This window comes from Plecotus auritus (genome assembly GCF_963455305.1).
Source record: "Plecotus auritus genome assembly, chromosome: 13".
Taxonomy (NCBI): domain Eukaryota; kingdom Metazoa; phylum Chordata; class Mammalia; order Chiroptera; family Vespertilionidae; genus Plecotus; species Plecotus auritus.
The window spans coordinates 30,141,609-30,154,737 of NC_137779.1; the positions used below are offsets into that span (position 1 = coordinate 30,141,609).

Genomic DNA, 13,129 nt, shown 5'->3' on the forward strand with positions numbered 1-13,129 from the left:
AAGTGGAGGTGCGCGGCATCCGGGATGCTCCCTTGACTTCCGCTGGCTCTGCGCTGAGGGATCCCAGGCCACCATGGCCTCCGACGGTGAGGGCCGCGCCGGTTGGGACCAGGACCGGGGGCTGGTGGGACTAGGCCCGCCCGGAACCGGCCAGAGGGCTGCGTGCTTTGGGCTGGGTGCGACCTGTTTGTTCTTTAGAGCCGCCGCGGATGTGTTCATTCTGGAGATGCTTTTGGCTCCCCTCCTGCGGGCCAGGCATTCCTTGCTGTGTGCGCTGAGCAATCGCAGCGGAGAACCAGCATGGCGGGCCCCGTGGAGGTTGCAGTCTAGTGGGCGAGACAGACAAGAGGCCAGTAAATAGAAATAATGCTGACGCGGGGCAGAGCTGTGGAAACAGCACACCGGGTGACGTGTTAGCGTGTGAGGAGGAGGTGAGGGCGGCGGAGGCGCTTTAGAGGGGCGTCCAGGGAGCCGCAGGGATTGCAGTGAGAGGAATGAGCATACACCCCTCGGTGCACGGGGACGCGCCGGCCCGGGCAGGCAAAAGCCCTCATTCGTTAAGGAGTCCCCAGCCTCGTGGGCAGGGCTGGGAAGCGATGAGAACGGAGCACCATGAGCTGCAAAGTGAGGTAATGACTGCGTCCTGAGCGTCGTTGGGAGAGAGTCGGTCCTGAGGTCCGCACAAGGCCGCGGGGCACCGAGCAGCCACACACCTGCCCTCAGAGCAGGCCACGGGACTCACGGCAGGTGCCTTTCCTTTGCAAAATCAGGACCGCCCTATTCCATCTCCTCCAAAACAGCGTTGAGGGTGAAACGCCCTTTCGTATAGCACACCGCCAAGATAAAGATGCTGCCCACCCGGAACCGCAAGATAACCATCTGATGCCAGCACCCGTTCGATGGAATGAAACAAAAGGGGGGGGGGGTACATCTTGTAATTGGTGAAAGATGGCCATCATCGGATTTCCCTTCTGGCAGGGTTGTTGTCAGCACGGAGTGGGGAAACGGACTTCCGTGTGCCAGGGCCTGGTGCAGCGGAGGCTGGCATTGCTGGTCCCGGAGATGGGGGGGCCAGGGCCTGTTGGGGAGCCAGGGCCTGTTGGAAGCCCTGGGAAGGGCTTTTGGAGCGAAGAGGTAGCACCGGGGTGGGGCCCTGAAGAGGAAGTCGGATTTGGATGTGTCCGCAGGAAGCAGATAGGGGGCGGGGGGGGGGTTATCCTGACACCTGCAGGAAGGAAGGCAGGAAAGACGCCACTGCTCTGTGTTGTTCGTGAGCATCCTGGGTTTCTCCTAACAGCACCTGCTTGCAAGTTCTCATGTCGCCTCATCAGCATGTAGGCCCCTCGAGGGCTCGGACACAGCATGCCCGACGCCTAACACTGGTACTTAGGGCAAATGTTTGTTGAGTGAATTAATGCGGTACGTGAGGCGGCTCTGTGCTTGGAGTGGAGCCTCGTTTCTCTCCCAGTAAAACCCTCTTGACGTAGGAATTGGTTTTCACCTCTAAAAGCTGGCTCCTCATCGCAGCTGTCCTTGCTGCTAGGCGGTTCGATGTATTCAGGGCCAGATTGATTCCTGATTCCTCCCTTCAAACCGCACCTCCCCCCCTCCCCACTGTACCCCAAGTTTTACTGCTAGTGGTTTTTGCTACTGGTTATTCCGTGCCTTCTATCATGGACCAGGCATTTAAAAGGCAGATATCACGCTGGCTGGTGTGTCTCGGTTGGGCGTTGTCCCGTGCACCATAAGGCCTGGGGTTCGATTCTCAGTCCGGGCACATGCCCGGGTGGCAGGTTGGGTCTCCGGTAAGGGCTAGGAGGTGTGCAGGAGACAGTCTTACCCAGCCGTGGGCAAACTACGGCCCACGGGCCGGATGCGGCCCGTTCGGCTGTTCTATCCGGCCTGCGGAGCTGAAAGAGCGGAGGGTTCTCTTGCTCTCCCCTCCGCTCCTTTACTTTGAATTTATATTAGTTCACACAAACACTCCATCCATGCTTTTGTTCCGGCCCTCCGGTCCAGTTTAAGAACCCATGGTGGCCCTCGAGTCAAAAAGTTTGCCCACCCCTGGTCTTACCGATGGTTCACCTTCACATCAATGTTTCTCTTTTTCTCCCTTCCTCTCTCTCTAAAGTCAACAGAAAACATTTTAAAAATAAATAAATAAAAATGCAAATACCTCTGGGTCCGTCTGCTATTCATTAGACATCCTCTGTGGCTATGCAGCATGTGAGGAACAAAAGGTAAGCAGTGACAAAACAGACGGAAATCCCCCTCATGGAGCTGCCATTCCAGCGGTGAGAGGGGGTGTATGCCGGAGCAGGCGTGGGCTTGCTCAGGGCCACAGAGCTCTAAATGTTTAAGAGAGCTTGGCCTGCTGTTAGTCTCAGGGTTGTCAGGTCACAGACATGTAAAGGCATGTAGAGTGTTAGCTCTTCACTTTCATGAGGCTCATGTTTTTGTTTTTTTTGTTTTTGTTAATATTTTCAGAAGATGAAGTGAATCTTCTAGTGATTATAGTTGATGTCAACCCAATTTGGTGGGGAAAGCAAGCATTAAAGGAACCCCAGGTAAGATTGCTTGACGGGGGGCCTTTGGATAATTCTAGTTTAACTGAGTATGTGTTTATATTGCTTTAAAAAAAATAGCTTGAGTAAGGTATTTCTGTACCACAAAATGCATCCATTTTAATGTACAATTGGGTGATTTTTAGTAAAACCCACAGTAGAGTTGTGTAACCATGACCACAATTCTGTCCTTTTATTTTTATTTTTATTTTTTTTAATATATTTTATTGATTTTTTACAGAGAGGAAGGGAGAGAGATAGAGAGTTAGAAACATCGATGAGAGAGAAACATCGATCAGCTGCCTCTTGCACACCTCCCACTGGGGATGTGCCCGCAACCAAGGTACATGCCCTTGACCGGAATCGAACCTGGGACCTTTCAGTCTGCAGGCTGACGCTCTATCCACTGAGCCAAACCGGTTTCAGCTGTTCTTTTATTTTTTTAGTCCTCACCGAACTGAGGGTTGCGGGCTCGAGAAGTCTTTACATATTCTGGACACAAGTCCTTTACCGAATGTGTGATTTACAAATATTTTTTCTTGGCCTGTGACTTTGTGGTTTGTCTTTTCATTTTCTTAGTGGTGTCTTTTTCAAACAGCTTTATCGGGATAGAGTGGCCATACAATGAACTGTATTTAAAGTATTCAGTTTGACATGTTCCCACATATGTACACATTCATGAGGTTATCACTACAATTAATGTGAGAGGCCTATGGACCCATCAGCCCCGGAAAGTGTCTTCCGGCGCCTTTGTGATCGACCGCCCCCCCCCCCCACCCACCTCTGCCTGTCCCCACCCCCAGGCACCCACTGCTCTGCTTCCCGTGACTTCAGTTGGCGTTTCCCGGCCTCTCCATAAAGAGAATCCAACCGTGTGGGCTGGGGGGTTTGGGTCTGGTTTCTTCATTCCGCGCAATAATTTTGAGCCTTGTCCATGTGGTTACGCAGGGGTCCTCAAACTTTTTAAACAGGGGGCCAGTTCCCTTTCCCTCAGACCGTGGGAGGGCCGGACTATAGTTTAAAAAAAAAAACTATGAACAAATTCCTATGCGCACTGCGGGCCCGGGACGAGTCGGCTGCTAAGCAGGACAGGCAGCGGCCCCCGGCGGGCCGGATCAATGTCCTCGGCGGGCCGCAGTTTGAGGACGCCTGTACCTGTCCCAGTAGCTCAGGTCCTTCTTGTTGCTGAAGGGTGGTCCATGGTTCGGGTAGACCCCCACGTCCCTCCCGTTACCTTACTCCTCCGCAGAAACAGCGGCGCATTCTGAACGCCCGTCGCTGGTGTAGAGAATGCCTTTTCATCTTCCTCTTTTGCTCACAGTCATTATTTTTGCCATCTGGAAATTTTAATAGGTTTGTTTTCAAAAAAGAAAGTGAAGTTAATTAGCATTTTAGTTTTCTGCCTGTGAGTGTTGTCAATGAACTCTTAGCTCTTCGGAGAGCTCACGTAGGGGGACGCACAGCTAACTTGCCTTTCTGGTGTCTTCCTTTCTCACTAGTTCACGCTGTCGAAATGCATGGACGCAGTGATGGTGCTGGGGAATTCGCACTTGTTCATGAGCCGCTCCAACAAGCTCGCGGTGATAGCGAGCCACATTCAGGAAAGGTGGGACCGTCAGGGGTCCTGGGAGTTCCGGGGTTTGCATGCCAGTCAGCGTGTCCTGTGCCCGCTGTGTGTTGCGGTTGCTTTTCTCTGTATCCGTGAGCAGCGCTCACACGTCAAGGAGCAGTATGTGCGCACCTTGGGAGCATGCGCGCTGGAAACCTCCCTGGCTGGGATACAGGAGAGCTGGTCGGGTGCGCGTCGAACTTACACCTTCATCTGTCCTCGGGGCAGAGAGGAGCACCATCCGATGGGGCCGGCAGCTCCCGGCACAGCTCTCCTGGGGGGTCTGCCCGGGGCGGGGGCGGGGAGAGCGCTGGGATCCCACTTTCCCGCCAGCCAGCCCAGCTCTGGACACCTCTCCCTCCCAGTGTGACTACCCCACGGCTCTGGGTGTGATGCCGGTGTTTATAAGTAAGGGTTGTTCTCATCAATTGGCCCTTAACCCACACCGGCTCCGCCAGCTGGCGCCAGGCTGGAGAAACAGTGGCCTTCGCTAACCCTGGTGCACAACCTGGCCGTGTTGGTCACCGCCAGGTGGCTGGTAGACCTGCAGCGGGCACGCAAATAGGCTATGCCAGTGGTCGGCAAACTGCGGCTTGCGAGCCACATGTGGCTCTTTGGCCCCTTGAGTGTGGCTCTTCCACAAAATACCACGGCCTGGGCGAGTCTATTTTGAAGAAGTGGCGTTAGAAGTTCAAGTTTAAAAAATGTGGCTCTCCAAAGAAATTTCAATCGTTGTCCTGTTGGTATTTGGCCCTGTTGACGAATGAGTTTGCCGACCACCGGGCTGTGCAAGTAGGGCCACGTGCCAGCAGAGATTCTCATGAATAATTCTGACCCTGTGTGCCTGTCACGTTATACGCGGACTGTGGAACCCAATCCCCACGTGAGACTCGGCTCCGCTCTGGTGTAGAGAGGTGTCGCTCACAGCGGACGGGACTCGCTTACCCACCTGTTTCCTGAGCTTGGTGGCCGGTTGTCCGGTTGCTCGGTTCTTGGGGCTAGTCCCTTCGCGTGTGCAGAGCACCCACAGGCTGCCACCCAAGCGCCCCCCTCCCGTCGCCGCCAGCCTGCCTCTCAATCGCGAGAGGACGCTGACCTGATGAGATGTCACTACGAGCGGCGACAGGCCCAGTGTTCACGTCTTAGGAAAACCGAACGTGTTTAACCTGATTGCTACAGAGGTCCTGGACCACTGGAGGATCTTTTGGGGACCCCTGGGCCGGATTTTCAGTGCTGGGGCAGAGAACTGTACCTCACATAGTAAACGGATAGTAAGTTGGGAGTGGCCAGAAGCAGAGTGCGAGCCCCCGAAGCGTCTCCAGAGACACAGCCCAGCTTCCTCTCGTCGCTCAGAAAACAGTGGAGTCATTAAAACATCCTGTGGTGATAGACTGTGTTTACACTTTCATACGTTTTCATTTTTATTTACTAATTAATTTATTAAATATATTTTATTTATTTTTACAGAGAGGAAGGGAGAAGGAGAGAGAGGTAGAAAATCAATGTTGAGAGAATCATTGATCGGCTGCCTCCTGCACGCCCCCCCACTGGGGATGGAGCCTGCAACCTGGGCCTGTGCCCTTGACCGGGATCGAACCCGGGACTGCAGTCCGCAGGCTGGCGCTCTACCCACTGAGCAACACCGGCCAGGGCTGTACATTTTTTAAGTGGAATTTATTATAGATCTCGTGACCCAGAGTTCATGTGGCTTTTGCGGGTTTCCTCTGCTGAAGTCACCCTCCTGTCTAGCGAGGGGCTGCGTCCTGGTGTAAGGAGGGTCCCCTGCCGTTTCAGCCGGTTCCTGTACCCTGGGAGGAACGGGCGACTCGGAGACTTCTTCGGGGACCCTGGCAACCCCGCTTCTGAATATAACCCCTCGGGGAGCAAAGACGGGAAGTACGAGCTGTTGACGGCAGCAAATGAAGTCATTGTGGAGGAGATCAAGGATCTGATGACCAAGAGTAAGAGCTTTTTTTGTGGTTATTTTGCAAATGGAGTTGCACGTGGGCCTGGAGGCCTTAGGCCAAGGGGTGGAGGTGCTCGGTGCTGCTACTTGCTTCTCTCTCCTGTTGAAAGTCATTCGTCAACGCCCGCCCATCTCCCTGCCGCTGCAGCTTCGGCACTGCGCGTTCTCCGCTGCTTGAAGCGCACTCTGGCTTCTAAGACCTCCTGTGGGTCTGGCTTTCCTCTTTTTTGCACCATTTTTTCTTCTATTTATGACTTTCCCTTAAAATACGTATTTTTCACTTTGTTTAAAGTATTATTTCCATTCATGAAGAAGAACGCTTTGGTTTAACAATGATTTCAGTTCAAGAAAATGCCCGGAAGTCCCCCTTTAATGCTCCTTATTGCTGTTCACAGGCGACATAAAGGGGCACCACACAGAAACGCTGCTGGCCGGGTCCCTCGCCAACGCCCTGTGCTGTATCCTCGGTGGTGTGGGCACGCGAGGTGTCTTCTGGGACAGACGTGTCTCCCTGGGGTGTTGCCTGGAACCTGTGTCCACGTGAAGGAAGGCGGAGCCTTGCACAGCGGTGGCTTTGCCGTGTTTGTGGGAGAGCTGGAAGAACTCGCAGCGGGAAGAATGGGAGAACCCCAGTGCTTTTTTTATTTTTTTTATTTTTTATTTTTTTAAATATATATTTTATTTTTTTGCAAAGAGGAAGGAAGAGGGATAGAGAGATAGAAACATCGATGAGAGAGAAACATCGATCAGCTGCCTCCTGCACACCCCCCACTGGGGATGTGCCCGCAACCAAGGTACATGCCCTTGAGTGGATTCGAACCCGGGACCCTGCAGTCTGCAGGCCGACGCTCTATCCACTGAGCCAAACCGGTCAGGGCCCCAGTGCTTTTTTTTATTATGTAAAGAGAGAAACATCGATGTGTCGTTCCACTTCCTCACGCATTCATTGGTTGCTGCTTGTACGTGCCCTGACCGGGAATCGAACCCGCAACCTCGGTGTAGCGGGCCGACGCTCTCACCAACGGCGCTACCCGGCCAGGGCCCGCTCCCAGTCCTTCAGGGCACGTCCGTGCTCCTTTGTTTCTCGGCTAGGCGGACTGGGGAGCTGTTTTGTTTTCCATCCCCTTTTCATTGCTGCTTCGTTATAAAAGCCACTGACTGCCCTGGTGCTCAGTATGGAGCGGCTGCTGCTCCACAGGCCAGCGGGTTACTTGGCGTTTAGCGTGGGGCCCACAACCCTCTAACCAGGGGTCCTCAAACTACGGCCCGCGGGCCACAGGCGGCCCGCCGAGGACATTGATCCGGCCCGCCGGGTGCCGCTGCCTGTCCTGCTTAGCAGCCGACTTGTCCCGGGCCCGCAGTGCGCATAGGAATTTATTCATAGTTTTTTTTTTAAACTATAGTCCGGCCCTCCAGCGGTCTGAGGGACAGTGAACTGGTCCCCTGTTTAAAAAGTTTGAGGACCCCTGCCTAAGCATTTTGATGTCTGTGTGTGTGTGATTTCTCCCAAAATTAAGCACTTGCATTGCTTGGGACAGTTTTGAGTGGTTGCTCTGGTTCGGACTTTGAGGGTGGTGTCTGACCCCTGTGTTGGTCTTCAGGTTCCAGACCCCCCTGACTGGCTGGCTGGCTGTGGTCCCAGTGCTCAAATCTGGGAGTGGGGGGTCGTCATACAACAGTCCGAGGTGGTCATTTCATTTTCTGGGACAAAGGTACTCTGGAAACGCCTAGTCCTTCATTTTGTGTGTCTGTCATGGTAAAGGGATCAGGTCTGTCTTTCCGTTTGGGGCTGCTGGGTTTATTTAACTAGAATTTGAGGTTATTTTTTTGTTTACTATGAATATTGATGGAGTAAATGATATTTTAAAATTCCTTAATGCCGGGAAAATAAGACATCCACAGGATGAACAAGGAGGTTAAAGGTAGGGGCCTACGTTTCTATGGGACTGACCCTCATGTCCCACTGTAACTCGGTGGGCCGCGTGGAGCGGGTTGGAAAGCCTTACAACATGCTTAATGAGACTCAGTTACATTGTAGCCTGCTTCTCTCTCTACAGACAACCAGGAGATGAAGTCAAGGGTACTGGTAAGGTTTTTAAAAATGAATACTACGTTTGTGTTTGCCCTGGCAGCTGGGGGTTGGTTGCTGTCCCGCGTCGCATGGCGTCACTGAAGGGGCTAAAGGAGTGCAGCTCTCCCCGGGCAGGGGTCATCCGCCGGGTCGGGGGGGGATGTGCGGTCTCGCTGATTTCAGGAGCTCGTCCTGGAGCTGTGCGCGGGGCACGTGGGTGTGTCCTCAGAGCACTGTCTACACCGAGCCTTGCAGGCCGCTTCCGAGTCCCCTGCAGGGATTTGGGGAAATAGCGGAAGTCGGCGAAGTGGGCAGGAAGGATGTGGATGGCCTGAGAGGCAGGCCGCAGCACGCTAGGGGAGGACTGTCCCGCTAGCGCGTGTGCGGTGGGTGTGAGTGCATGATGTGCCCGGAGCTGCTCTCCGGAAACTGTTAGCAAGGCCTGTCTCTGGAGCGGTAGGGTTTGGGGGTTCTCGGCGTCCTTTACACCGATGGGTTACTTCCTGAGGACGCCCAGGGAGACGGTGCGAAAAGCACCGTGGGCTGCAGCTTGCAGAGTAGGGGGCCTCCAGGGGGAGGCGGACGCGCCTGCAGGTGCTGACGGGCTGTGACTTCAGGTGATCAAGGCGGCGGAAGACAGCGCCCTGCAGTACATGAACTTCATGAATGTCATCTTCGCGGCGCAGAAGCAGGTGAGCGGACACCCTTCCTTTCCGGGGTGCTTGCTCATAATGGGGACCTGGTTTCTTGTTCTCAGTGACCCCCTGAGGGAGGTTTTCTGACTAAATGCCTTATGAATGGGTTAGGAACCGATCCATAGTTCATACAATCATTGGAGTCCTGGGCCCCTTGAGAATGAGCCCCCAGAAAGACATGCACTCAGACAGTGTTAACACAGTTCCCGGGTCTTCATGGACCCCATTGGGCCCTTCCGAGGACCCAGGCGAAGAGTCTCTGGCTTTACAGTGTGCTCCATGCCTTAATGAATTGTCACTAATACATGTCATTTTCTTCTTTGATACGTTAAAACTTCTGTTATAATCTAAGTGCCATAGTTCCGTATACGCTTCTCCGTCTGGGAGTGCCCACATGAGGTAGTGAAAAGACCATGGGCCTTGGAGACAGGCCAACTAGGGCTGACCCCACTGCCTCCCTGGCTCTGTGACCACAGCCTGGCCCAGGCCTGGGCTGCGAGATGCTGATCGGATACCTGCCTTGCACGGTTATGCATATTAAATGAGCCATTTCAAGAGTAGAGCTTGGCACATAGATTCTGAGTGTAAATTAGTCATTCTTGTTAACATTCCCGTAATGTTTCCGCAATATTCATTTCAGAACATTTTGATCGATGCCTGTGTTTTAGACTCCGATTCCGGACTCCTCCAGCAGGTACGTTTAGGCGAATGCTGGCGGTGGTGGTTATGAAAGCGCCGTGTGTTCTGTCCTGTTCCACGCCTTTCACCGATCGTCACACGTTTTTAGGGACTGGCCTGTGTGACAGCACAGATTAGAGGATGAACGTTTCTCTGGCCCCTTCAAACTTTCTATTCATATTTTACATAATAACCCGATTGACTTTGGAAAAGTGATTCACACGTTAAAACAAATATAAGCACCACAGAAAAGTATTTTTTAAAAAGGTTAAAAAAATCCCTTCAAATCCTATTCAAAAGTTACCATTGATAATAATTGGTGAAGAGAATGATAGCTCTCTCTGTATATAGATATAGATTTTTTGGAGGAGGAGGAAGGGAGAGGGAGAAGGAGAGAGAGAGAAACATTGATGTGAGAGCTAAGCGTTCATTGGCTGCCTCCTGCATGCCCCCTGCTGGGGATGCAGCCCACAGCTCGGGCATGTGCTCCGGAATCGTCCCTTTCGGTGCCTGGGACGACGCCCAACCACCTGCGCCACGCTGAGTTAATTTCAAGGCGTGAATTTTATCTCAAAGCTGTCATTTTAAAAATGTAATGACTGAATACACGTGGCCAGAATCAAGTGTATCAGTAGCAAGCAAACAGAAGGGAGGGTGGAAGGCTGGGAGCCAAGGGCAGAAAGGCTGCGTGCGCATCCTGGGAGGAAGCGGGCCGTCCTGGTCCTCGCTCTGGGAAAGCACTTCCACTTCGCTGTGTGGTCTCCTCTCCGTGGGGAGGCCTGGAGCCCGTCCCTCCGGAAAAGCGGAGCGCGTGCCGGTCTGGCAGGAGCCCTGGTGTGTCTTGCAGGCTTGTGACATCACAGGGGGACTGTACCTGAAGGTGCCCCAGATGCCCTCCCTCCTGCAGTACTTGCTGGTAAGGAGCCGTGCCGGTGCACCTGGCGCCTGAGTCTGAGACGCGCCTCCTGGGGAATGAATGGGCGCGGGATGGTGGGTGCTAGTCATTGGAGAAGAGGAAGAAAAGAAAGGGGTGTCACAGGGGTGTCGGAGCTGAGAAGGGGGCTTCCCATAGTCTTTGAAGCCTGCGGACCGTATGCAGAGTGTCGTAGGCCTGCCTGTTCGCGGAGCAGTGCCTGTATGTGGAGGCGCTCGGTCATTGCTGAGTGAATAACAAAAAGGCTTTTCATGATTTATTTTACAGTGGCTTTTCCTGCCTGATCAGGACCAGAGGTCTCAGTTAACCCTCCCCCCCCCAGTGCACGTGGACTACCGGGCCGCCTGCTTCTGCCACCGCAGCCTCATTGAGATCGGCTACGTCTGTTCCGTGTGCTTGTCAAGTGAGTTCGCGGCGAGGCGGTCCTTCTGGCCGTGGCGCGGGGGCCAGAGGGCAGCTCGGGCATGGTTCCCGCCAGCCTGGCTCTTCTCTGTTTTCTGCATTCACAGTATTCTGCAACTTCAGCCCCATCTGTACGACCTGCGAGTAAGTCTCTTGGGGGTTGGGTGGCTGCTCCCCTCCCGCGCCAGAGAGTTCGCACGTTAAAGGGCTTTTCCTCCCTGTGTCGTTTCAGGACGGCCTTTAAGATTTCTCTGCCGCCCGTGCTGAAGGCCAAGAAAAAGAAACTGAAAGTGTCTGCGTGATGGTGAGCTTTCCCACCTCCCGGAGCTGCCTGGGGAAACAGGGGGGCGGGGGGGGGGGGTCTTTGTAAGGAGGCTCTGAAAAAACACAGACACGTGTAAGAATTCTTAATTCAGTTCCTTACAGGATGCAGTCCTAAAAGATCACCCTCTCCCTGTGGGGGACTGCTGTCCGTGGGGAGCCCTTCTCTGCAGTATCCGTGCCCTAGAATGCTTCCAGAGGGTTCTGTCCAGATGGGGAAGAAAGCACACGATCATGTGTCACATGAGCCTGTCCTGACTGGTCGTAGGCTTTAGAGCTTCTTACTGTGAAGCGTTACAGGTGGAATTGGAACACAGTTTTAGAAAAACTGGGGTGATGGCCCTAGTCAACATGCAGCGTCTTACATACTTGATCCGCTTTCAAACCCTTGTTGTCTACGTTGAGGTTCAGCTTCAGATATTTGCAGTTACTTATTCCTTTGTGTGACGGTACCCAAATAATAACAACAGCTTGTCACGGAGTCACTGCGAAACGGCTTTAAAGGAGTGAGTGCAGGAGTCTGGTGGCAACTTCCTCAAAAACAGTTGGGTGAAGCGATCATTTGTGAAAGCGGATGTCTGGGCTGTGAGGGGTGCTACCGGGGGCGGGGGGGTTGGATTGTTTATAGTTGTCACCTGCAGACTGAATCCGTTCTTTTTCACCAAGAAAAAGAAATAGAAGTATTAATATTGGCAAACTGATCTCTAGAAGCTTTGGACTTAATACTGAAAATTTCTGTCCGTTCAAACGAAAAAAATATTTGTAATTTCAGCAATAAAAAACTTATTTTTCTGTGTGACCTTGAAGTTATTAAAAGTCCTTTTAAATTCCAGCATAGTGTGGGGAGGGTTTTCAGGAACAGTGGCTGATTTGGTTTGTTTTTAAAAGTATGTTGCCAAGGGTAACATCTGTAATATTTCAACAACAAAACAGTATGTTGACAAATTGTGTATCCAATCTTGTATATAAATGAGATTTAAAGTTTCTCTTTATACCATCTCGGAAACTCAATCTCATTTAAGTAAATTGTGGTGTTTGGTTAGATTATTTCAGGTAGGTTTTGTATTCTGGACTTAGGATTTTATTAACTGCATAAAGATTTTTGTGATAACTTTGCAAGTATTTGTTAATTCTTGAGTTTGAGAATCTGTCTTTTAAAAAATAATATTTAATATTCATAGCCTCATTAAGTGTAACGGAAATCCCTATTTTAAATCTAGGAAAGAAAGCATTGTATATCTAAAAGACATAATTTCAAGAAGTTTGATAAGGTTCTTGTTAATTTTCACTGGAAATGTTTTTGTATACTGTCTTAGTTCTGTTTGTTTTATTTTTAATGGTTTATTTTATATAAATTTTTATAATAAAATAATTTAAACTAATATTTTCTTGAGTTATTTTCTCTTACTCAATGTTTATTTCATGCTCATTCAACTGTGCTTCAACTGAGTACTTGTTAACTGGATTTGGTCAAATATCAAATTTTTATTCATTTCTGAAGAACTTTAATTTCAAATCTTGCCAAAGTTATTTGTGAAAATACTGTTACATTTTTTGCCCGGCTGATTTCTGCTACTTTTGCAGCTGTCCTCATGCTGGGCAAAACCTTTTGTGTGTTGTTTGATACAGTCTGCTTTCGGGGTGTTGAGACCTTCAAAAACTGGGAGAACAGTAAAAACAGCAGCACGGGAAGGGGGCGGGGCAAAAAACACAACAGCAACACAGTCATGGCCATGCAGCCTCCCCCCTTTTGGTCCGGCCCCATACAAAGGAAGGGTATTGCGGCGTCTGCGGGCTCGCTCTGCAGTGAGGACATCTACTCGGGTGTGGGAACCCCAAGTTTTCAATTCCAGGGGGCCTCCTCTTCCTGATCCTTCCGGTGAGCGCAA

The 13,129-nt window shown here is 51.7% G+C and overlaps 1 protein-coding gene across 5 annotated transcripts; it reads left to right on the forward strand.

The window, feature by feature from the left end:
• Position 1: 1 nt before the first annotated feature.
• On the forward strand, positions 2-12,622 carry GTF2H3 (general transcription factor IIH subunit 3). Of its 5 annotated transcripts, none has more exons than XM_080650302.1 (14): positions 2-86; positions 2,488-2,567; positions 4,064-4,170; positions 5,968-6,134; positions 6,535-6,597; positions 8,032-8,061; positions 8,197-8,225; positions 8,828-8,902; positions 9,546-9,599; positions 10,431-10,499; positions 10,785-10,920; positions 11,027-11,063; positions 11,152-11,223; positions 11,336-12,622. In XM_080650302.1, the coding sequence occupies exons 1-13, from the start codon at positions 74-76 to the stop codon at positions 11,219-11,221; spliced, it is 930 nt and encodes a 309-aa protein (XP_080506428.1). In that variant the 5' UTR covers positions 2-73; the 3' UTR covers positions 11,222-11,223; positions 11,336-12,622. The 5 variants fall into 5 exon arrangements, with proteins under 5 accessions (XP_080506428.1, XP_080506429.1, XP_080506430.1 ...); XM_080650303.1 differs by having other exon boundaries at positions 11,346-12,622; XM_080650304.1 differs by having other exon boundaries at positions 3-86; positions 10,840-10,920.
• Positions 12,623-13,129: the final 507 nt, after the last annotated feature.

Coding starts and splice junctions, on each gene's coding strand:
- GTF2H3 (XM_080650302.1), top strand. Junction 2,568..4,063: donor AAGCATTAAAGGAACCCCAG/GTAAGATTGCTT, acceptor CTTTCTCACTAG/TTCACGCTGTCGAAATGCAT. Junction 6,598..8,031: donor CCTCGCCAACGCCCTGTGCT/GTATCCTCGGTG, acceptor CGGGAAAATAAG/ACATCCACAGGATGAACAAG.